Source organism: Phyllobates terribilis, unplaced genomic scaffold (genome assembly GCF_046119375.1).
Source record: "Phyllobates terribilis strain yellow unplaced genomic scaffold, ASM4611937v1 Scaffold_12__6_contigs__length_324123572, whole genome shotgun sequence".
Taxonomy (NCBI): domain Eukaryota; kingdom Metazoa; phylum Chordata; class Amphibia; order Anura; family Dendrobatidae; genus Phyllobates; species Phyllobates terribilis.
Window position 1 is genome coordinate 181,267,328 of NW_027362772.1, and position 23,117 is coordinate 181,290,444.

Below are 23,117 nucleotides of genomic sequence, written 5' to 3' on the forward strand. Positions count from 1 at the left end.
CAAAAAGCTCCTGAGACTAAAGGCATATTGATGGCTATGCCTTGAGCAAAAAAACAATTATATGCCCCTCCCTCAAACACTGACACTTTATTGTAAATGTAGTCCCCATCCTCCTTTCTGGTTTCTTTCTTCAGAACTGCAGGTAATATATAATGCACTACAGAGCTAACAATTCTAGATGTTACAGGAAGTGACCATGAATTTAAGGAGCAAGGTTACTGATGAGTGAAGGGTCTTACTGGGTGGGCGACTTTTTGCTGTGGGCAACTCTCTCTCCATAGCAAGACCATGATAAGTACCATTAGGGCAGCCTGGTGGCTCAGTGGTTAGCACTGAGTTCCTAGGTCCAAATCCCACCAAGAACAACATCTGCATGGTGTTTGTATGTTCTTCTTGTGTTTGCCTCCTGGTTCTCTTATTTCTTCCCACACTCCAAAGACATACTGATAGGGAATATAGATTGTGAGCCCCAATGGGGACAGTGATAATGTCTGTAAAGCGCTGAGTAATATGATGGCGCTATATAAGAAAAGCATAATAATAATAACTATTTGTAGATGTTTGGTTTAAAAGTAGTTGCCCAAGGTCAGCTGGTTGCTATATTGCGTATACAGCCTGTGGCCAGGTGTGGTTCTGTTTCCCAAAGAAATCAGCTTTTACTAATCCTGGAAATGTAACTATTAAGCCTTCAAGGCTCGTGTAGGTCTTTGGGTTGGCACCACTGCTGATTTCTATAATAAATCCCAGAACTGGTCATAAGGAACAGATTACACATGGGCAATTATCTCTACATTGCTCCCATTCATTTCAATGGAGATGTGGCTGCATATGTGCAAACCTCTCACCATCACAGCTGGAGTCGAATCTTATCCGTCCTGTTTGTAAATGAAGAAGATTATATTGGAATGGATAACTGTGCAATGATTTAACTTTTTGTGATCCATGGGCTCCAGTCCGTACAGTAAAGCTTCTTCTCCGCTTCTGGATCTTCAGCCAAATCCTATTAGAAATATTTAGATTATGTTAAGAGCCTGGAGGTTGAGAAGCAAAAACTCGTAAACCCAGAGAGATAACTGCAGCAATTAATCACCTGCACTTATGAGTCCTGAGCCTTATATACACAGGAGACTATATTACGCCGTACTATGGTGTTGCAGGCTCCCTGTGTGCTGCCATACAGCGCTTCATACAGTATGGAGATATTCTACTCTTAGAACTTGCATATATGGCTGTGTGCATGAAGTCTTACAGTAGTGCCATGCTACATGATTCCTATGTAGCTCCAGGGGCGTACATGGGAATCATGGGGCCCCATAGAACTTCTGCTATCCCCCATCCCCCAAATAAAAAGATTCAGCGGGGTCACAAAAGAGCGTATCTCTACATAATAATGGGCCCCACGTAGTCCTCCATGCAGAATAATGGGCCCCACGTAGTCCTCCATGCAGAATAATGGGCCCCACGTAGTCCTCCATGCAGAATAATGGGCCCCACGTAGTCCTCCATGCAGAATAATGGGCCCCACGTAGTCCTCCATGCAGAATAATGGGCCCCACGCAGTCCGCCATGCAGACGAATGGGCCCCACGCAGTCCGCCATGCAGACGAATGGGCCCCACGCAGTCCGCCATGCAGACGAATGGGCCCCACGCAGTCCGCCATGCAGACGAATGGGCCCCACGCAGTCCGCCATGCAGACGAATGGGCCCCACGCAGTCCACCATGCAGACGAATGGGCCCCACGCAGTCCGCCATGCAGACGAATGGGCCCCACGCAGTCCGCCATGCAGACGAATGGGCCCCACGCAGTCCGCCATGCAGACGAATGGGCCCCACGCAGTCCGCCATGCAGACGAATGGGCCCCACGCAGTCCGCCATGCAGACGAATGGGCCCCACGCAGTCCGCCATGCAGACGAATGGGCCCCACGCAGTCCGCCATGCAGACGAATGGGCCCCACGCAGTCCGCCATGCAGACGAATGGGCCCCACGCAGTCCGCCATGCAGACGAATGGGCCCCACGCAGTCCGCCATGCAGACGAATGGGCCCCACGCAGTCCGCCATGCAGACGAATGGGCCCCACGCAGTCCGCCATGCAGACGAATGGGCCCCACGCAGTCCGCCATGCAGACGAATGGGCCCCACGCAGTCCGCCATGCAGACGAATGGGCCCCACGCAGTTTCACGTCTGTGAAACACAATCTGTGTATGGACCTTGATGTATGCATTCTTGACCCAAACATTACTGCCTAATAGGCATATGTACACGGAACATGTTTCACGGACATCCTAAGTTTTGCCCATGTTGTATATGCTGCTATTTACCAACCATTCAAATACTGTATAGTGGGGCCTATTCATCAAAATGGTGTAAATGAAAAATGTCTTTATTGCTTATAGCAACCAATCACAGCACAGCTTTTATTTTGTAAAGAGCTCTGTTAAAATGAATGCTTCACTGTGATTTGTTGCTTTGGGCAACAAAGGCATAACGTGTGTGTGTGTGTGTGTATGTATATATAATATATATTTTTACTTTTCAGTTTGGATACAGCTACTCAGTGTAAGTGCGGTAATATACTCTACGATCACAGACTTGCCTGGTTTGCAGCGCCGCTCTTCTGGGTCACATGCATGCTATTTCGATTCACTGGATCATAAAGGGGTATATGTAGTAGCGACTTCTGACACACACAGTGTAAGTCTATAGCGTGTCAGGATGAGGCACTGTAGGCCTGCATTGTAAAAGTGGTCCAAATTAAATAAAAAAGCGGTCTATAGGGCGCTAAAAGAATGAACACTAGAGGTAAAAAAAATGTTAGGGATAAAAAATAAATTTAATGAGCCCTTTCCACAATGCGTTTCGATAGTGAGCTATCTTCCCTTTTATTGACCGCCCTGGGTCACGGACCGGGTCACCGCCACTGTGACATTTCCCCCAGCATCTACCGGCCCGGCACCGGGTACCCCACGGCCCAGGGGGCGCATCATATATCAGGCCCCTCCCCCATAACCTTCCTCCCCACCATCACTGAAGGACAGCTTACTTATCTCTTCTCAAAAGTGCACCTCACCACTGGTGCTCTTGACTACATTAATCCTAACCCATGTCTTTAACCTATCATTAACTTCTGGTACCTCCCCTTCTGCTTTAAAACATGCCACAATCACACCCATCCTGAAGAAACCATCCCTCTACCCGATCTCTGCATCCAGCTATCGCCCCATATCGTTGCTCACATTTTCCTCCAAACTCATCGAACAATATCTCCATGCTGAACTTTCCTCGTTTCTATCGTCCATCTCACTCTTTGACAAACTACAATCTGGCTTCTGTCCCCACCATTCCACCAAAATTACTAACAGCTTTGGCAATGTACAGTAAATTAACAGACAATTCTCTATACTCCCCCCTTCTACACCTGACCTCTTCCCTCTCTACAGTATACCACTCCCTTCTACTACAAATAGTCTCTTCCCTTGACATCAAAGACCTTACCTTCTCCTGGATCTCTTCATACCTCTCCAATTGCACATTTAGCATCTCCCACTCCCACACTGCCTCCACATCCCGTCCTCTCTCTGTCAGTGTCCCTCAAGGTCCTGGGACCCCTACTCTTCTGAATCTGTATCTTTGGCCAGGGCAACTCAAAGTCCCATGACTTCCAGAACATCTATATGCTGATGATACTCAGATTTACCTTTCCACTCCAGATGTCACCTCTCTGCTGTCCAGAATCCCAGAGTGTCTATCGGCCATATCCTCCTCCTTCTCTTCTCTCTTTCTAAGGCTCAATGTAGACAACACTAAACTCCTCATATTTCCTCCATCTTACCTACTTCACCCAATCTGTCTATCGCAATAAATTATATCATACCTTTTCATGTACTGGAAGCCCTCTATCTCGGAGTAACCCTCGACTCTGCCCGGTCCTTCAAATCGCACATCCAAACTCTCGCCGCTTCCTCAAACTCCAATATTTCCAGAATCCGTCCTTGCCTCAATCCTCAATCTATCTAAAATGTTATTGCATGCCCTCATCATCTCCCACCTTGACTACTGCAATATCCTTCTCTATGGCCTCCCAGCTAACACTCTCGCACCTCTCCAGTCAGTCTTTAACACTGCTGCCCCACTAATCCACCCTTCTCCTCACTATTTCTCTTCTTCTCCCCTCAGCAAATCCATTCCGTATCAAGTTCAAAGTACCCACATTGACTTACAAAGCTGTCTACAATCTGTCTCCTCTGTATATTTCTGAATTAGTCTCCCGATATCTTCCAACAACTAACCTCTGATCCTCTAAAGACCTCCTTCTCTCCTCCACACTTTAACGCTCCTCACCCAGTCGCCTCCAAGACTTTTCTCAAGTTTTTCCCATCCTCTGGAATTCTGTGCACCAACATGTCCGATCATCTGCCACAAGACTTGAAAACCCCCATCTCTTCAAGAAAGCTTACAACCTGCAATGAGCCCGCTGCCACCTCACCACCATGCGGAACTCCTACAACCCCCCAATCTACTGTCTTCTCCCCCATTATCCTGCAGACTGTTGGCCCTCAAGGGCAGGGCCCTATCCTTTCTGTACCAGTCTGTCATTGTTAGTTTCACAATGATCTATATCTGTATGTAACCTCTTCTTATGTACAGCACCATTTAATCAATGCTGCTCTAAAAATTAATATAGATTTATTATTTATATGTATGTCTTTGGAATAGAAGTCATGTGGCCCAGAAGAGGACCGACGCAATGCTAGAAACCATGAATATGGCGATCTACAATTATATGACTGTACTTACACCATACTACATATATACATTTAGCCAGATGTGGAGAAAAGTACATTTCATGGGAGTGCTTATTTAAATATTAAATTGCAGCTGCCTGGAGCCACCACTAGGGGAAGTAACTTGCATGAAACTACATTTCCATACTCTGGGTGGTGAAGGGAGTGACACTTTCAAAACAGCTGGAGAGCCAAAATGATGCTCTTATCTCCCAATAGTCCTACCAGTTAAACTATACTCTGGTGACAGCACCGTTTAATGCAAATCTCTATCTTTGCTTTGAATAAATAAACCACTGACCTATCTGCATTTTATTTTACAGAAAACATTTGCCAAAAAGAAATTTCAAAGAAACACGGCCGGCTCCTTTAAAGACGGTGAGTGGAAAGTTAATTCTCTATAGTAATTAAGCCAAAATCTAATAAATTTAGTAAATTAAATCTTTAATACAGCAGAAGATTGATAGACTAGACGTGATAAGTGCGGTGCGTGGAAACACAATTAAGTTTATATGGGTGTCTGCATAAATAATGCAGCGAGTCGTTAACACTGCTGAATATTTCATAAAACAAGTGCTTGAATATATGATGAACTTAAAGATAATTATGGAGATTTGTGTTCGTCAATGATGATTTAGGGACTGTATATCCAAGAGCTACTATAATACTGCCTCTGTTTACAAGAATATAACTACTATAATACTGCCCCTATGTACAAGAATATAACTACTATATTACTGCCCCCTATGTACAAGTATATAACTACTGTAATATTGCTCCTATGTGCAAGAATATAACTACTATAATACTGCTCCTATGTACAAGAATATAACTACTATAATACTGCCCCCTACGTAGAAGAATATAACTACTGTAATATTGCTCCTATGTGCAAGAATATAACTACTATAATACTGCCCCCTACGTAGAAGTATATAACTACTGTAATATTGCTCCTATGTGCAAGAATATAACTACTATAATACTGCTCCTATGTACAAGAGTATAACTACTATAATACTGCCCCCTCTGTACAAGAATATAACTACTATAATACTGCCCCCTCTGTACAAGAATATAACTACTATAATACTGCCCCATGTATAAGAATATAACTATGTGGCATGCAGAAGTAGTGCTGTCACTGCAAAGCATCCAGCAACTTTTACAAATAACACAAGCACAGGAGACAGGAAGTGTTGTGCTTCAGAAGCATCCAGCAACTAGAGGGGTTAACACAGTCACAGGAGACGGGGAGTGTTTTAGCTGAGCCCCAAGGGGATTGTGGGGAACTTATTGTAGTCTGGCTGAAGCCGAAGAGAAAGGTAGTATGTTATCTGGATCTGACAGAAGGCAACTGAGCAGGATTCAGATCAGGAGAGAAACTAAACACAGATCAGATAAACTCCCTGAACCAACTGTGCAGAGTATTATCAGGCAGTAAGATAAGGACTGGAAGGAATCAAACCCTCCCCCCCCCTCCATCTCCATGCAGGATAAAGAATGCTGTGTACTATTGTGTCCTTTTGAAGGAAAAGCCTGTGGTTGTATATGCATAGAAGTGTGCTGCTAAGAGATCTAATCTGTGCTGAATTATGCTACTGAAGAGACTGTAATACTGTGCCTTGTGAAGAAACTACTGTATTGTTACTGGAGCCGGTTGCTCAAGAAACTCAGACTGTACTGTAATGAAGATTGTTGCTGTAATATCCCTGAATTGCACTGCCCGTGCTTCAGATTAAATTCCACTGTTAAACTGTTTATGTAGACTCTTGTCAGATGTGTCTGGTCAGCAACTAAATCTATCGTGTGCCAGAGAGAAGCTGCAGCCTATGGTCGCCCTGAGTATTGGTTCCCCCAGGATTCCAAAGAATTCATGAAACCCGTCTAGCCCTATCTGAACCTAGCAGCGTGCGTGTAATAACGACTATAATACTGTCACTTTGCAGCTTTTTTGACCATCACAATTAGGGAATCTTACCCCTTTTACTGACTAAAAGCCATTCATGCCTCTTATACTTTACTATGCCCTCTTGGGTGACTGCTGTAGTGTATTTGCTGCACTAGAGATTATTATAGATCAGTATAATTTTGTCTAGTTTCCACTATCATGCAGTAACTTGTATTACACTGGCGCTAAACATGTTTCTACATGAGAGGACACGGCTGGGGTCAGCTAGAGCTAAATATCTTGTGTTTCCAGCCACATTCCTTTTGTAGGATTAAATATCTGTTCAAACCATTCCTGCTGAAGACAGTGACAGCCATGTATCTGGGTGGAGCGATCTGAGTCTTGTATTAGTATTTTCCTGTGACCCCCTAGATGTCCACAATCCAGGTTTTCCCTTTGAGGCCCCATAGATTGCAGCTCCACATGTGATGTTCGTTTTAGAAAAACAATCTTGAAACGCTTTCAATTTTATTTTGATCTCTCCTGCTACAATTCTATGCTCTATAGAATAGTACTGTATATCCTGGGCCTCCTGTTTCATGAATAGAATTCTAGAACTGCAGTGAGGGCTGACACACATATAGAAATGCAGCTTTATATGCTATTCAGGGTTTGTAGACTTGTGTAAGGGAACAATTTGAAGGATGGTCTTATAGTTTCATGGGGCATTATTTTTCCACCCCTGCAGTAGCGCAGTACTTTGTCATTCTATTAGGCATGGAAGAATAAAATTGTTAGAGCAGCCCCCGTCCTGCAGAACCGATCACTCTCGGGAATGTTTACTGGAGCTGATTCCTGCCAAGTGTTGTATTTCACAGCAAGTTATTTGTAATCCTGTTGTGACCTTTTTAAAAGAAAAAATAAAAATCATGTTATTTTATTTCGGTTTGAGTTGGGAAAACGTTTATAACACCATCTTGTATTTAAATCCAAAATTATTATCTTCTGATTCATATTTTAATATCTACGGTATTTATAGCTTCCAAACCTCATTTTTTTTTTCTGATAAAGAGCTCCCAAATGCAGTGACCTGGAGTTGAAATGTAAAATGTTGGCTTCCTTGATCCACCACTAGGAGGAGCTCCTTGCATACTGATCTGAGTTCAGTGTATACACTGTATGTGTTAAGCTCTCCCTACTGGAGGCTGCTGGACTAGTGAATGAATAATTTCCTAGACATGGTGTTTGCCATGAAACTTTTTGTGTGTGATCCAGGATTCCACTTTGGTAATGTGCTTTTCGTGAGTACTCTATGCACCCATTGTACTCCCAGTCCTGACGATGGTAATGTTGGCAGAATCTAGTGTTAGAACCTCGTGACTGTGGAGTTTGTGGTACTCTTCTGCCATTCAGATCCCCACTTACGGTGAACTGCTCCTTTTGGGGTTTCCATCCTAATCCAGTTTTTCAGACTTTTAGATGGAAACCCCACTGGAGCTATGAACGTGTGACCTGAACGTGATGTGAACCCGGCACAGATTGACTCCACTAGCCATGGGATTAGGAATCACAACTTGTCTGTGTTTTTTACTTTTTCACAATTTGTTACCATCCACCCATTTCGGAGCCATTAACGACTCATATTGTCACGTCCTTGGCCGACACACAGCAAGGAGAAAAACCTGTTTTGCGGGGTTAATTCTATCATGTAGCGTTCAAATCAGCTCTTTATGTCATAATATTTTACAGTAACTAATAAGGAAGAAAAGGATACATGAGTGTAAGTAGGAACCTTCCCTAAAGGGCTATTCCTATGTTGCAATGTATAACTTTATGATTGGCTTTGTCTGACCGCCGGTACGCCATAAGATCCTGAGAATCATTGGGAAGCAGTAATGTTTGACAGCTGCCCCCTTCCCCTTTCGTTGTGCAAAAATACCTAGAAGGGGCCCCTTCATTTCCATGACTGATTCCTGAGGTCAGACCCTTAATCATAAAATGATCGTATGTTGTAGTATCACTTTGTAAGCTGGGAAGAGTCATTTTCGGGGTTGTTCTATTAACCAGAAAGTCTCATCAGCGGAAGTGCAGGAGCTTGTGCCTAGAGCAAACAGGTGACGACCTTCTTTTCAATGGATTAGGGTTATGGAAAACTATAGGTGGTCTCCTGAATAATGTGCCTACTGACATTGGATTGGCCGACCAGAGGACACTTTTTGGGATGTTAGTATTGTTTATTTAGGCAGAACAACATAGTATAGAGTATCCCACTATCACCAGTGGCTCCATGCCAAGCACAATACTGTATCCAGCCTTGCCCTGGCATTCTGGGTGTATACCAGGAACATTTCTTGGCACCATTTCAGTATTGTATCCTCATTAAAACGTTAATAAAATGGAACATTTCTCTGACTGCTCCCAAGGTGGTTTTTACAGACTGACACAACTTGACCTCGCCTAAGGCAGATGCCTAAATGCCGTCATGAGCAAAAAAAGACTTGAACACCAGTTTATTTCAACTTAAACTGATGCATGTGCCCTTCCACCACTGGCATCTCTGGCCCATAAACAGATACCCAGTGGCATGTAGACTAACTTCGCATATTGCATGATATAGCTACCGTAAATTGCAACAAGAATAAGGTGGCCAGTAGAGGCATGGCACACTAATAGACTACAATATATGCCCTCCTGGGGTGAGGACAACTGATCCCATTTCTAACTATATCAGATGAGCAGATTCCCTCACCTGAACTAGCTGTGATGTAAGATCAAAGAGAAAACAGCTTGGTGCGAATAGTTTTCTTGCGTCTGCATCATTTCAGGCCATCTTTGAGCTGGGCTCATGTGAGGCTGTTGATTGCTTAGCTCAAGGCTGGCCTGTCAAGGAAAGAACATGAAAGCTTTGTAGATGTGATACCAGGTTTATATCTCCATTGAAATGGTTGAGGTTCAATTCCACACAACCTGTGCCCAGGTGTGTCATGTTTTCTTTTGTCTAAATCTTGTACAACCCCTTTAAACTTGTGGGTTAGAAACCTTGCTCATGAAATCTTTTTAAAGTTTGAGTACAGATTCATTTGAATGGCGGTGTCAATCCCACGAGTCTGAGATGTTAAATTCAACACTCGGCTACAATTTTACTTCGGCAGCAGAAAAACATGAGCATCTGTGGGGGAGAATGTCAGATGTAACCATGGAACAGAGCGCAGCAGAGGAGAACGTGGTGCTGGGCGTTCTCAGAAGACTTTCTCTTTCTGGGTCATCTTGGGCAAGAAGGGACAGTGTGACTGTTCAATTCTTGTCGCCTTTCAACAGGACCATAGAAGAGAACTGTGAAAATATCAAAGGGTTTACTGAGAGTCTCTCCTTATTGCTCAACCGTCTTTTCTCTCCAGACCCCAGGTTGTACCAGGATTACAGAGAACGGGGACTCATCTCCAACAACCAAGAGTCAGATGATGACCTGCTGGATGATAACTCCATCCAGGCTGAACCCCAACCTGATGACAGCATCGTAGTTAAGAATTATCGACCTGCTCAGCTCATCTGGAGCCAACTTCCACAGGTAAGAGATACAGTATCTCTTGTATCTGCATACACATAGGGAGTATTAACGCTACTACAAAAAATCTGAGTTGCCATAGTCTTAAGGATGGTGTCTCTCTGACTGCTTTATTTACTGGCTTGCTACACAGAATTTGCTTGAATATACTTTTCCATGGAAGCTACACGAAGGGACCTCGCCTACCCTCTGAGATGGTAGACTTGTAGTTATGTTATATGTACAATGAAGCATTTTCTTGCCATAGTTTTGTAAATTTTGGCTTCTACAGCCCCTATGTATAATAGTACATGGCAGACTGCTAAATTAGATGGCAGGTAAATGTGTTCCTGAGCTCGTCTGACAGCCGGATCTGTAACTCTTGTGTCTCTTCTCTTGAATCATCTTCTATTTTGAAGAGAGATACAGGTATTTGTGTAGCAGAAGTTCTTTTAGAAAATACAGTTTAAAAATGTAGCTAAAGACATCTGCAGGGAGTGAGGACTGGGCTTTGGGGGTACACAATAAAGAAGGGTGCTGTTACTGCAAATAAAATAGGCCTTTTCTTGTTGACCTACAGTATATATTAATGCTACCTATTAATATATTGCAGTCATCATATTATATGGCACTGTGTTCTTAGAATTGCTCATTTTGCCCTTTTACGATCGTTCGTCACCCAAAAGTGGGTTGCTTGCCACCTAAAAACCATACGACGAACGATTCATTTGATCGAAATTGTCTACTTAGAACTTTGCCACAACAAATACATATAAGTAAATACGATGATTGTGTCAATACCAAACAAGTAACCAAAAGATAGACACATCCACCAAAAATAATAATAAAATGTATCACTTTTATTCAATACTTGATAATAAAAACATAGTAAAAACACACAAACATAGTAACAAAAGGGAAAGGTGATAAAGACACTCACATACAGAGAACACTTGGGGTAAAATATTATTAACCTATTAATTAGACAGGTATCACATGCGAAAAAATCAAATGTATCTTACTTGTATACATCCACAAAAAAGTGCACTGTGCTATTGCATAAAGGGTAAAATATATATATAAATAAATATAATTATCATATTTATAATAAATAAATCCAAGTGGATAAATAATGAATCAATATAACTATATGTATAAACATATTAAGGATATTGCACTAAGATAGTAAAACTCGCAAGGTGAAAGGTAAATAGAGAAATAGGTACTAACCCAAAAATATATAGTGTCAAGGATCCTTGAGAAAGCGACAGCGAAACGCGCGTTGGATGCAGGACTCACACATGAGACACTATATACTTTTGGGTTACTACCTATTTCTCTATTTACCTTTCACCTTGCGAGTTTTACTATCTTAGTGCAATATCCTTAATATGTTTATACATATAGTTATATTGATTCATTATTTATCCACTTGGATTTATTTATTATGAATATGATGATAATTATATTTATTTATATATTTACCCTTTATGCAATAGCACAGTGCACCTTTTTGTGAATGTATACACGTAAGATACATTTGATTTTTTCGCATGTGATACCTGTCCAATTAATAGATTAATAATATTTTACCCCAAGTGTTCTCTGTATGTGAGTGTCTTTATCACCTTTCCCTTTTGTTACTATTTTTGTGTGTTTTTACTATGTTTTTATTATCAAGTATTGAATAAAAGTGATAAATTTTATTATTTTTAGTAGAACTTTGGTCTAATGTGTATTGGGGCATCTAGATTCCTTTTTCGACTATTTGCTCAAGCAACATATCTAAAGGGGCTCTACAACGACAAGTATTTTTGAGGGATTGTCAGAGATTGTCCACTAATTTATCATTGATGACCTATCCTTAGGATAGGACATCAATTATAGAATGTTTGAGTTGGAAGGAGCCTCCAGGGTCATAGTGTCCAACCCCCTGCTCAATGCCAGATTCACAATGTCTGATCGGTCGGGATCTGACACACGGCACCTATCAGCCATTCTTGGTGTTCTCGGTGGTGGCTACCGGCTGGAAATGCTCAATTGCGGAGCTGCTCCGTCTTCTGATAGTGGCCGCGGCTGGGTACTGCACATCCGGCTGCTGATGTTGAATAGTACTGCTACATCTTCTCTGACCCAGCTGTCAAGCTGATCTCCTGGTGTCTGATATGTCAGGGAAATATGTGACTCATTTCTGATGTTTTATCTCGGGCCATAAGATCTCCTGTAACAAAAGGGAAAATAATAAACGCCTTCACTATCTGGAATGTCTGAGCTATCGCTGATTGAGCGGATAACATGTGACATCTTGTAGGGAAATAAGAAACCAAACTAAGAAGTCTAAAAAGGAAACCCCCTGACATGGAGGTGATATTCAGTAATGTAAAATGCATGCATACAGTCACTGAAAATACTGCAAATTTACATTGAAGCGTATGAATTAGTATATGCAGCAAAATATGTTAGTCCTTTTTTATCTTTTTCTTATGCCACCACATTTCTGGTATGCCTGTAGACTTCAGGTTTGTACCGAATAATGGTGCACCTATTTTTTTTTTTTTACTTCTCCAAAGATGGTCATATGGTGTGTTTAGGCCGTCATTATTATACATAATAAAGTGCTGTATGTTGTCTAATGAATGATCATTCTAATGCGGACATGGCCATACACATTCTAGTTCCTATTGCCTGTTGCAGCCATTCATCCTAGGCATACTGTACATTTTCACTGACACCAGGGAACAAATGATCTTTCTGGGATTATTCTTTCGACAAAAGATCATCCATGTACGAGCAATCTTTAGTTGAAAGCCTAAAAAGGAAAAGGGAAAAAAATCAAACCCTTCCGTCACTGCGAAGCTAAAGTCATTGTTTATTCCAAAGTTCCAAAACGCTTGTTTTGGTTGAAATCATTTTCATTGCCTTTTAATCTAATATGTATGGAGACCTCCCCATCTTTGTGTTCTTCTGGGAGATAAGCTGCCACCAGAGATGTGCGGCAACAGCTTTCCTCCCTCTCCCCATTAACTACACATGAACACTTGTATATGGGCCGAATGAACTGGCTATTCACTTCTGTGCTACCATTTAGAACTTAGATGCAAGTCACTTCTTTCAAGCGTCTCCTGATGGAAAACACTCAAGAGGCTGCAAAAACCATTCAGGAGAAAAAAACTCTCAATAAGAAGAGTTTCCTGAGGAGGTTTCCATGTCATAGATGTAATGGTAAAACGGTATCAAAATCCATAAATCCATTTCTTAAGAGGGGACACCCTCATGTTGAGCATTGAAGCTTGGCTTAATTATGACTTGAGAATGGAACAAGAGCTATCGCTTTATCTGCTTTATGACCTCCTGCCGTGAACAGGTAATTGAAGTAGGTTATCTGCTGAAGAGTAGACAAGAAGTTTGGGCTCAGTGTATACAAGAGGCTGGGAGGTGTGACTTTTCTCGCCTGTGGAAATAAGTCTCCTTTCTTCAAAGCCACATTTGGCCAAGAATATCAGGCATTAGGGCACCAAAGTCAAGTTTTGAATATTGATTTTTTTGTGTGTGTGAATGGTGTAGGTTCTCCAGTTATGGGAGACAACTCTTTGGCGTTCTGCGTTTTACTTGCATCACTGGGTAGACTGCGCTTGGGACCTCTAGGTTGGGAGATATCCTGAAAATCGGGAATCCCATAATTTTTTTGTGACTTGGTCACATCACCAGCCCCCATCTGAGGTCACCTAGGGGAGGTATGTGGACGTAACTTTTATCTGATTAAATACAGATTTTGAATTATAATCATTGTCAGTCCTGGAAGATGCAGTTTGCTGTAGTTCTGTACCATTTTCCTAAAAGGAGTGCTTCCCACCACTAAGATCTGCGCCATTTCCATGACACAGGTTTAGTACTTTTTGTTATCCCTTTTTATTTTATGAGCTTGTATATACTGCATTGTTTTTTGTGCCCTTTTGTAACATCTTTTGTATATTTCTATAAACACTGCCTACTTTTAGGATTAAATATATAAAATTGAATAGTTTTGTTCCTCTTGCTCTATGAACTGCATCCCTGAAGGCATACGCTACCTGAAGTGGGTGTCTAATTGGCCCGTATAAATGATTGATGGTGGCAGCCAGTTTTCTTGGGTTATGGCAGAGCTTGGCAGTGACCGTACCCGAGTGATAGATATATATATATATATATATATATATATATATATATATATATATATATATATATATATATATATATATATATATATATATATATATATATATATATATAGTACAGACCAAAAGTTTGGACACGCCTCACTTAAAGATTTGTCTGTATTTTCATGACTCTGAAAATTGTACATTCACACTGAAGGCATCAAAACTATGAATTAACACATGTGGAATTATATACTTTACAAAAAAGTGTGAAACAACTGAAAATATGTCTTATATTCTAGATTCTTCAAAGTAGCCACCTTTTGCTTTTGATGACTGCTTTGCACACTCTTGGTATTCTCTTGATGAGCTTCAAGAGGTAGTCACCGGAAATGGTTTTCACTTCACAGGTGTGCCCTGTCAGCTTGGGGACACTTTCATAGTTTTCCCAATTTTTTGGACTGACTGACCTTCATTTCTTAAAGTAATGATGGCCACTCGTTTTTCTTTACTTAGCTGCTTTACTTAGCTGCTTTTTTCTTGCCATAATACAAATTCTAACAGTCTATTCAGTAGGACTATCAGCTGTGTATCCACCAGACTTCTGCACAACACAACTGATGGTCCCAACCCCATTTATAAGGCAAGAAATCCCACTTATTAAACCTGACAGGGCACACCTGTGAAGTGAAAACCATTTCCGGTGACTACCTCTTGAAGCTCATCAAGAGAATGCCAAGAGTGTGCAAAGCAGTCATCAAAGCAAAAGGTGGCTACTTTGAAGAACCTAGAATATAAGACATATTTTCAGTTGTTTCACACTTTTTTGTTAAGTATATAATTCCACATGTGTTAATTCATAGTTTTGATGCCTTCAGTGTGAATATACAATTTTCAGAGTCATGAAAATACAGAAAAATCTTTAAATGAGAAGGTGTGTCCAAACGTTTGGTCTGTACTGTATGTGTGTATATATATATATATATATATAACACTCGGGTACGGGCACTGCCAAGCTCTGCCGTAACCCAAGAAAACTGGCTGCCACCAGCAATCATTTATATAGGCCAATTAGACACCCATTATGTTACGCTCGCGCCCGGACTGACTGGCGTGAGCGTGATTAGTGATCTCACTGTACCATGAGCCAAGGAGTGCCTGGAGGGGCGTAACTAAGTATCAACCCGATCCGACCAAGGTCGCACGGCGGCTTAGTCGACTCCATGGACCAAGGAGGAACAGAGCAGAGGGACCAGGTGCGACTCCAGGTCAGACCCCAGTCACAGTTGTTGACCCACAGCGGGCAATGCAGCAACAGGCAGGTTAGACTGGCATACAGGCTGGTGGGTATTGGCAAGTACGGCTGGTATGCAGACAGGTGGGCACTGGCAAGCACGGCTGGTATGCAGACAGGGAGGTACTAGCAGGTTGGAGCGCAGGCTGGATCGGGTCCAGTACAGACTGGGAGACGGGTTCAGAGCCGCAGATGCGGTAGTCAAGCAGAGTAAAGCGAAACCGCAGGTGCGGTGGGCAAGGCTGAGCGGAGCGAAGCCGCAGGTGCGGTGGGCAAGGCTGAGCGGAGCGAAGCCGCAGGTGCGGTGGGCAAGGCTGAGCGGAGCGAAGCCGCAGGTGCGGTGGGCAAGGCTGAGCGGAGCGAAGCCGCAGGTGCGGTGGGCAAGGCTGAGCGGAGCGAAGCCGCAGGTGCGGTGGGCAAGGCTGAGCGGAGCAAAGCCGCCGGTGCGGTGGGCAAGGCTGAGCGGAGCGAAGCTGCCGGAGCGGTGGGCAAGGCAGAGCGGAGAGGACAGGGCTCTGTTCTCACTGAACAGACTGGAAGGGACAAGCAGAACCAGATACACACAAGGTACTTGCAATGAAGTAGCGAGTGGACTCTAAACTCACAAAAGAAGTACAGAGACAACGAGTAGGGGTTAGGTGCAGGTTCAGAGACTGCAGGAAAAGGGAAGGTACGGACACAGAGACAAACAGGCTAGGAGAGTGTTCAGACAGGAACTGACACTGCAACAAGATACAGGAGCGAGTCTGGGTATGCGGCCCCCAGAGAGGCGGACAAACAGGCTAAGAGAGAGTTCAGACAGGCCTGGGAATACAGACCCCAGGTTGGCGGACAGACAAGAAACAGAACGGGACCTGGCACATCAGAGGCAAGGAGCCCTCTGAAGGAAAGAGTTGCTCAGGCATCTCCTACAGGGTGGAGTGGGTTTAAATATCCAGTGACTCACAGCAATAGGCTGGGGACGCATTAGGAGTGTGCCCACAGCAGCTATAAGAAACAGGAAGTAACCGGGCCGCCGCCCTAAGCAGTCAGACCAGAGCATGCACACAGTATGAACAGGAGCACGGCTTACAAACTGGACTGAAAGTTAAGATGCGATCTTGCATAGTGGGAGATGGTGCACTATGCAAGCACGCCTCCAGGTATGTTACACATTACAGGTAGCGTATGGCTTCAGGGATGCAGTTCATAGAGCAAGAGGAGCAAAACTATTCAATTTTATTATAATATATATACACAGCTCTGGCAAAAATTAAGAGACCACTGCACATATACACAGCTCTGCAAAAAATTAAGAGACCACTGCACAATTTTCTAAAAATCCCCATCTCTACATGTCGGACTTCCATTCCAGTGTCAGATTGAATTCCAACCAAAGTACATCTCATTCTACTTAATGTGCTTCTGATTAGGTGATCACCTGAACCAAATCTTAACGAGGGAAAGTATAAAAAACACTGCTGTGGTCTTCACAATCCTCTTGCAATAGGACAAGCTGGATGGCAAAACAAGTGCTAGGAATAGCCCAAAAGTAATTTGAATGAAAAAATAACTTTTAACCATGCCAAAGGAGTTGAAAAGAAAAGTTTTGAGTGAGGAAAAGAAGGGCTCAATTCTGGCTTTACTAGCAGAGGGATACAGTGAGCGTCATGTTGCCTCCATCCTTAAAATTTCGAAGACGGCAGTCCATTACAACAAGGTCAAGCAGCAGACATTGGGGACAACAAAGCTACAGACCGGCAGAGGGTGAAAGCGACTCTCCACTGACCGGGATGACTGTCATCTTATTCGAATGTCACTCAGCAACCGCAGGATGACATCAAGTGACCTACAAAAGGAATGGCAAATGGCAGCTGGGGTGCAGTGCATGGCAAGAACAGTTGGTAACGGGCTCCTAGAGGCCTCAAGTCATGTAAAGCTAGAAAAAAGCCTTTCATCAATGAGAAGCAAAGGAGAGCCAGGCTGAAGTTTGCCAAAGACCATAAGGATTGGACCATAGAGGACTGGAGTAAGGTAATCTTCTCTGAGTCTAATTTTCAGCTTTGCCCAACACCTGCTCATCTAATGGTTAGATGGAGACCTGGAGAGGCATACAAGCCACAGTGTCTTGCACCCACTGTGAAATTTGGTGGAGGATCGGTGATGATCTGAGGATGCTTCAGCAAGGGTGGAATTGGGCAGGTTAATCTTTGCGAAGGACGTATGAATCAAGCCGCATACAAGGTTATCCTTGAAAAACACTTACTTCCTTCTGCTCTACAATGTTCCCCAACTCTGAGGACTAATTTTTCCAGCAGGACAATGCCCCATGCCACACAGCTAGGTCAATCAATGTGTGGATGAAGGAGCACCACATCAAGACCCTGTCATGGCCAGCCCTATCTCCAGACCTGAACCCCATTGAAAACCTCTGGAATGTAATCAAGAGGAAGATGCATAGTCACAAGCCATCAAACAAAGAAGAACTGCTTACATTTTGTGCCAGTAGTGGCATAAGGTCACCCAAAAACAGTGTGACAGACTGGTGGAAAGTATGCCAAGACTCATGAAAGCCGTGATTTAAAAATCAAGGTTATTCCACCAAATATTGATTTCTGAACTCTTCCTGAGTTAAAACATGAGTATTGTTGTTTCTTAATGACTAAGAACTTGTTTTCTTTGCATTATTTGAGGATTTCTCATTTGCTGCAAATAAATGCAATTTTTTTATCTTTGAATTTTGGAGACATGTTGTCAGTAGTTTATAGAATAAAACAACAATGTACATTTTACTCAAAAATATACCTAGAAAGAGAAAAATCCGAGAAAATGAAAATTTTGCAGTGGTCTCTTAATTTTTGCCAGATAGATAGCACAGCCAGGTAGGACTTAAGCAGAGCAGGGTAGGACAGGGTTATCAGAAGAGCTGTACAAGAGCCAAGGACCACGTGTGGAGAGCTACAGGAAGACCTGGAATCAGCAGGCATGTTTGTTTCAAAGAAAACAATAAGTAATGCACTCAACCTCCATGGCCTGTATGCATTCTCACCACACATAGCTCCAACGCTGAACTTAAAAGCATGTTTAAAGTTTGCTCAACAACATTTAGACAGGGCTGTGAAATACTGGGAGAATATAGTCTGGTCAGATGAGACCAAAATTGAACTTGGATGCCATAATACACACCATGTTTGGAGGTCAGAAGGCACTGCATATATTTTCCATGCGTTACAATTGGATGTGTGTATACTATACGTTCACTTTGAGCTGCACAATACCCAGCCTGAAAGTAGAGGCAGTGACGGCCTCGCTCATCACTCGTCAGTCAATTGGGTATTTGTCCTGACTATTGGAGGCAACCGAATGCTGGTTTGTGACCACTCTGTAACAGGGGGGATATCTGTGAAATTCCCTGGCCGGTTTTCCTGACAAATTGGTGGTTGCGGTGGGTTCCCCTGACATAACACGAGAAAATTATTTTTGAACACCTCAAAAAAAACTTCCATGTATACATTCCCTATATCTGGGAATGGAGGAATAGACACCCATCTAGCAGCTTTAAAGTACAATGAACAGACTTATGGCAGGAGTTATCACTGATAAGCCCTTGCTTATATTTTGTTGCCGTACTGAGTGGCACTACTGACCGATGCACTTGGCAAGAATAACAAGAACTCGTCTGCTGAACTCTGTATAATTAATCCTAACTATGAAGAGTCAGAAAATGTGGATTTATTGAGCCTTGCTTGTTGCAGTATCTTGTGGATCACAATGCCAACCCACTCGCCTGCATTATGCTGTAATGTAGCAGCTGCATAGAGCGATCTTTGGTTATGCAACCTGTGCCACGGTCAAAGTCGCCATGAAGCGCCAGCCTCATCCAGCTTGCCACATTTTTCCATTTCGTGCCAGGGGCACATTCATGTGATTATTTGTTTTAATTTGACATTTATAGAAAAATGAAGGAAGCTACATTTTATAAACTCTAGTGATTGAATAACGAGCCCATGTGCATATTGTTTTATGAGCTCATTAACAACAGTCCTATTATAATCATTGTGTAACATCCCCGAGCTGAGCGACTGCTCCTTGTCCTGACACGGGTCATAAAACAAGTCTTGTAATCTGCAGTCAGACAAATGTATCACTTGTGAGATTACTTAATCCTTCATTTTATGTTACCCACCTCACTAAACATTACTGTCTGATTGTAAAACTTCACATATACAGTTTATCCATGTACGTTATATCTACCAGAATGCTACCTCATACCATTACTGAAACTTTATTTTATTATCGTCTCTTGCTTGGCTCGCCAAGAAGATTGCGGATATTTTTGGACTAAATTTTATAAAAAATTTAAACTTCAGAACACTTGCCTTGTATTAATAGGAGTATTCTTGCTTGAATGTCTCCAAGAAGGATGTTGCATCTGGCCATGAAGGGTTTTCCCATTCACTGACAGCATGCAGAGCTTAAAAATGGTGATGAATTGAAGCACAAAGTGTAGTAGAAAATGATAGTTCTGATTTATGCAAAAGTTAAAAGGTGGGTCCGAAACTAATATTTATTTTCATCCTAAATGTTTTTCTATATTATATTTCAATATTGGCTCACTGCGTTCTCACCTTACAATGTGCACTGACAGTGCGCTCTGTTGCCGCCTTGTCACTTCTAATGGGAGCCGGCAAGGGAGTGCACTGTCAATGTGCATTAAAAATAATATTGTGCAGTGATAAAGACGTCACTGATGACTCTTCGTTTCAGGGTGGGGACAGAGGTTGTGGCAGTGAACGCAGCCTCTGTCCCCTGATGACGTCCTGTTTGAGTATCCCAGCATGCACTGGGGATTCTCAAACAAATTGTCAACATCATCAAAACTGAAATATGCAACAAAAAAAATAAATAAAGTACTTAGATTAGAGAGGGAAGAGTAAGGGCTTTTTAATTAAACTGTATTAGAAAAACTATTAAAATAAATAGACATTTTAGGATGAAAATCAATATTTGTTTCGGACAACCCCTTTTAAGTGTTCAAAGTTTTCCTAAGTCTGTAATATTGATGTTCAATCCCTAGAGTAAGCCATGAATATCTGAACGTTGGGGTCTGATGTCTGGCACCCACCAGTTAGCTCGACTTCATTATTCACTAAACACAGTGCCATACACTTGGTTGTGGCGGTGCCTGGTACTACAGTGATTAGGACTAATCTGCTGCTTCAGTTATAGTCACAACCAATTGTATGACACTGCTGCTAGATTTTAGTTATTGTAAAACTTTAGTAATGTGAACTTGTCATGTAGATAAAATGGGGGCAGCCATTGTTTTTACTGCATCAAACATATCATGCTTTGGTCGCTTTTAGGTACAAGAAGCCGGAATTCTAGATCAGATCTCTCCAGAGGAACGTAAAAGACAAGAGGTAAGACATTTTGGCATTATTATCATGTACAGGACACACAATTTGATTACATGAGTACATACAGTGATCATAGTTTAGATCCCCTTGATAAGAGCGTGACCTCATATTCTCCACTTTGAAATATGTTCTGTTAGGACAGAAAGAGCGATGAGAAGAACAGTCTCTTGAGGTTGAACCAAAGTATGGTTCTAATCTGTTATCTTTGAAAAAAAAAACATAACCCAGTAGTGGCAAATGAGTTTTCCTATGAATGGTGTTGTCTTCTTCAGGATGTCTGAACCTGATTGCCATTTCATGTTGACCAAAATGTCTTCAGCTGACCATTAAATTGGCTGATTTTGGTTCTGTGCATCAGTAGTGTCTGTGAGCTACCTGGTACAAGATGAAAGCTGAAAGGGACAAATCCATCCTGCTTTATCCATGGAAGATCTCAGTCCCCACAGACCAATACTCTTTTTGCAGAACATAAAGTACATAGGGTGGTATGTAATGCCAAAGACATCAAAACCTGAACGTAAGGGTTGCCAGTTAAGTATTGGTGCCATAGCTATGGAAAACTGTATATAACAATGAAGCCAAAATAAATACTGCAAATAGTAAAGGTTTATTGCTTGATCAAGTCCCTCTCTAGCTCGCCACAGCTTGCACCTTCAGGTGAAGATGGTCTTGGCGTATCGCTGCTAGTGCACTTCAGGCGATCACTGGACAGTTACCGAAAGGTTCAAAATCTCATATATGAGCTTTCATCTTCCCCACCCAACAACGAAACCGATGCAGTGCACCAACATAACTTTGTCTGTCCCACATCTAGAACTGGGCTCCTCCAGGTCCTGACAGGTCCTTCATACCCCCCATCTGACTCTCGAAGAAGCCTGCCATTCTTTTGTTAAGTCGCAGCACCACATACAATGGCACCACAACTGTCCTCCTATATACAGTTGTGGTCAATATTATGAATATTATGTACACCATGTAAAATATCTCCTGAAATAAAGTGGTTAGTGTACCTGCTTGGCAATACAGTGTATAAACTCATATGCTCTGATACAGAAAAAAAGCAATACACAAAATAAAAAAATGGATGGAAAAAGGGTAGAATAAAAATTAAAACCAATGCCAAGAAATGATTAATTGAAAAGTAAAGTGGTGGGTGACTATTTAGATGACCTCAACGCTGAGAAGAAACACTGGATCCAAGTGAGTAGATGAAGGGAATGTAGTCTTTGTGTTTCGGGATCAAACAAGTCCCTTCCTCAAATACAACTACATATATGAAGTTGTATTTGAGAAAGGGACCTGTTCAAATTGAGTGTTTCTACTCAGCTGCGCGGTCATCTAAATAGTCACCCACCACTTCACTTTTCAATTGCATGTGCGGAAGTGCTCCTTCTACCGGCAGATGAGACTACAGCATCTGATTTAAAGGGTTTATACCGGTGTTTTGCCATATACAGCCCAACAAGGGTAGCCTAATTCTCACCCCTTACCCTTCTCTAGCAAACGTTATCACCCTATGTGTGCCTATCCCTCTTTCTCTAATGGCACCCTTTTGTTCAGTTTCAAACAAAGGACCAAGTTAGAGCAACTTTTGGTTAAATATAGGTATGTACTTGTATCTACCTTGTCAGTTGTCATATGACTTTAATTATCCTAGGAATAGTGGCTTTGATGCATAAAACGTCAGTTTTATTCACTATTCTTTTGTTAACAATAGTAAAAACAAGAGCGCTATATGAGCAGACCAGAATTACTATTATCCACAAGCAGTCTAAGGCTGTGTTCACACATTGCGTATTTTCGCGTGCTTTTTTGCACGCGCTTTTTGAAAATACGCAATGTGCTTTGTCTGCCAGCAAAGTGAATGGGAAATTCACTTTGCCGTTCAGACACTGTGTAATTTTACGCAGCGGGAAAGCGCAGCTGCGTAAAGAATTGGCATGTCAATTCTTTACGCAGCTGTGTCCTGCGCTTTCTCTCTATTGTGCCCATTATAAGCGATGGAATTACGCAGCGGTGTTCACACACTGCGTAATTCCATCGCTTTTTTACGGAGGCGCAGGAT

The 23,117-nt window shown here is 42.3% G+C and overlaps 1 protein-coding gene across 2 annotated transcripts in view; it reads left to right on the forward strand.

Annotated features, from left to right (window-relative positions):
- ARHGEF16 (Rho guanine nucleotide exchange factor 16) overlaps window positions 1-23,117 on the forward strand; it is a 62,589-nt gene that overhangs the window by 9,853 nt on the left and 29,619 nt on the right. For both annotated transcript variants that reach the window (XM_073656499.1, XM_073656498.1), the window contains exons 3-5: window positions 5,112-5,166; window positions 10,078-10,247; window positions 20,999-21,055. In XM_073656499.1, the coding sequence (XP_073512600.1) occupies window positions 5,112-5,166; window positions 10,078-10,247; window positions 20,999-21,055 (282 nt within the window). The remainder of the gene's footprint in view (window positions 1-5,111; window positions 5,167-10,077; window positions 10,248-20,998; window positions 21,056-23,117) is intronic.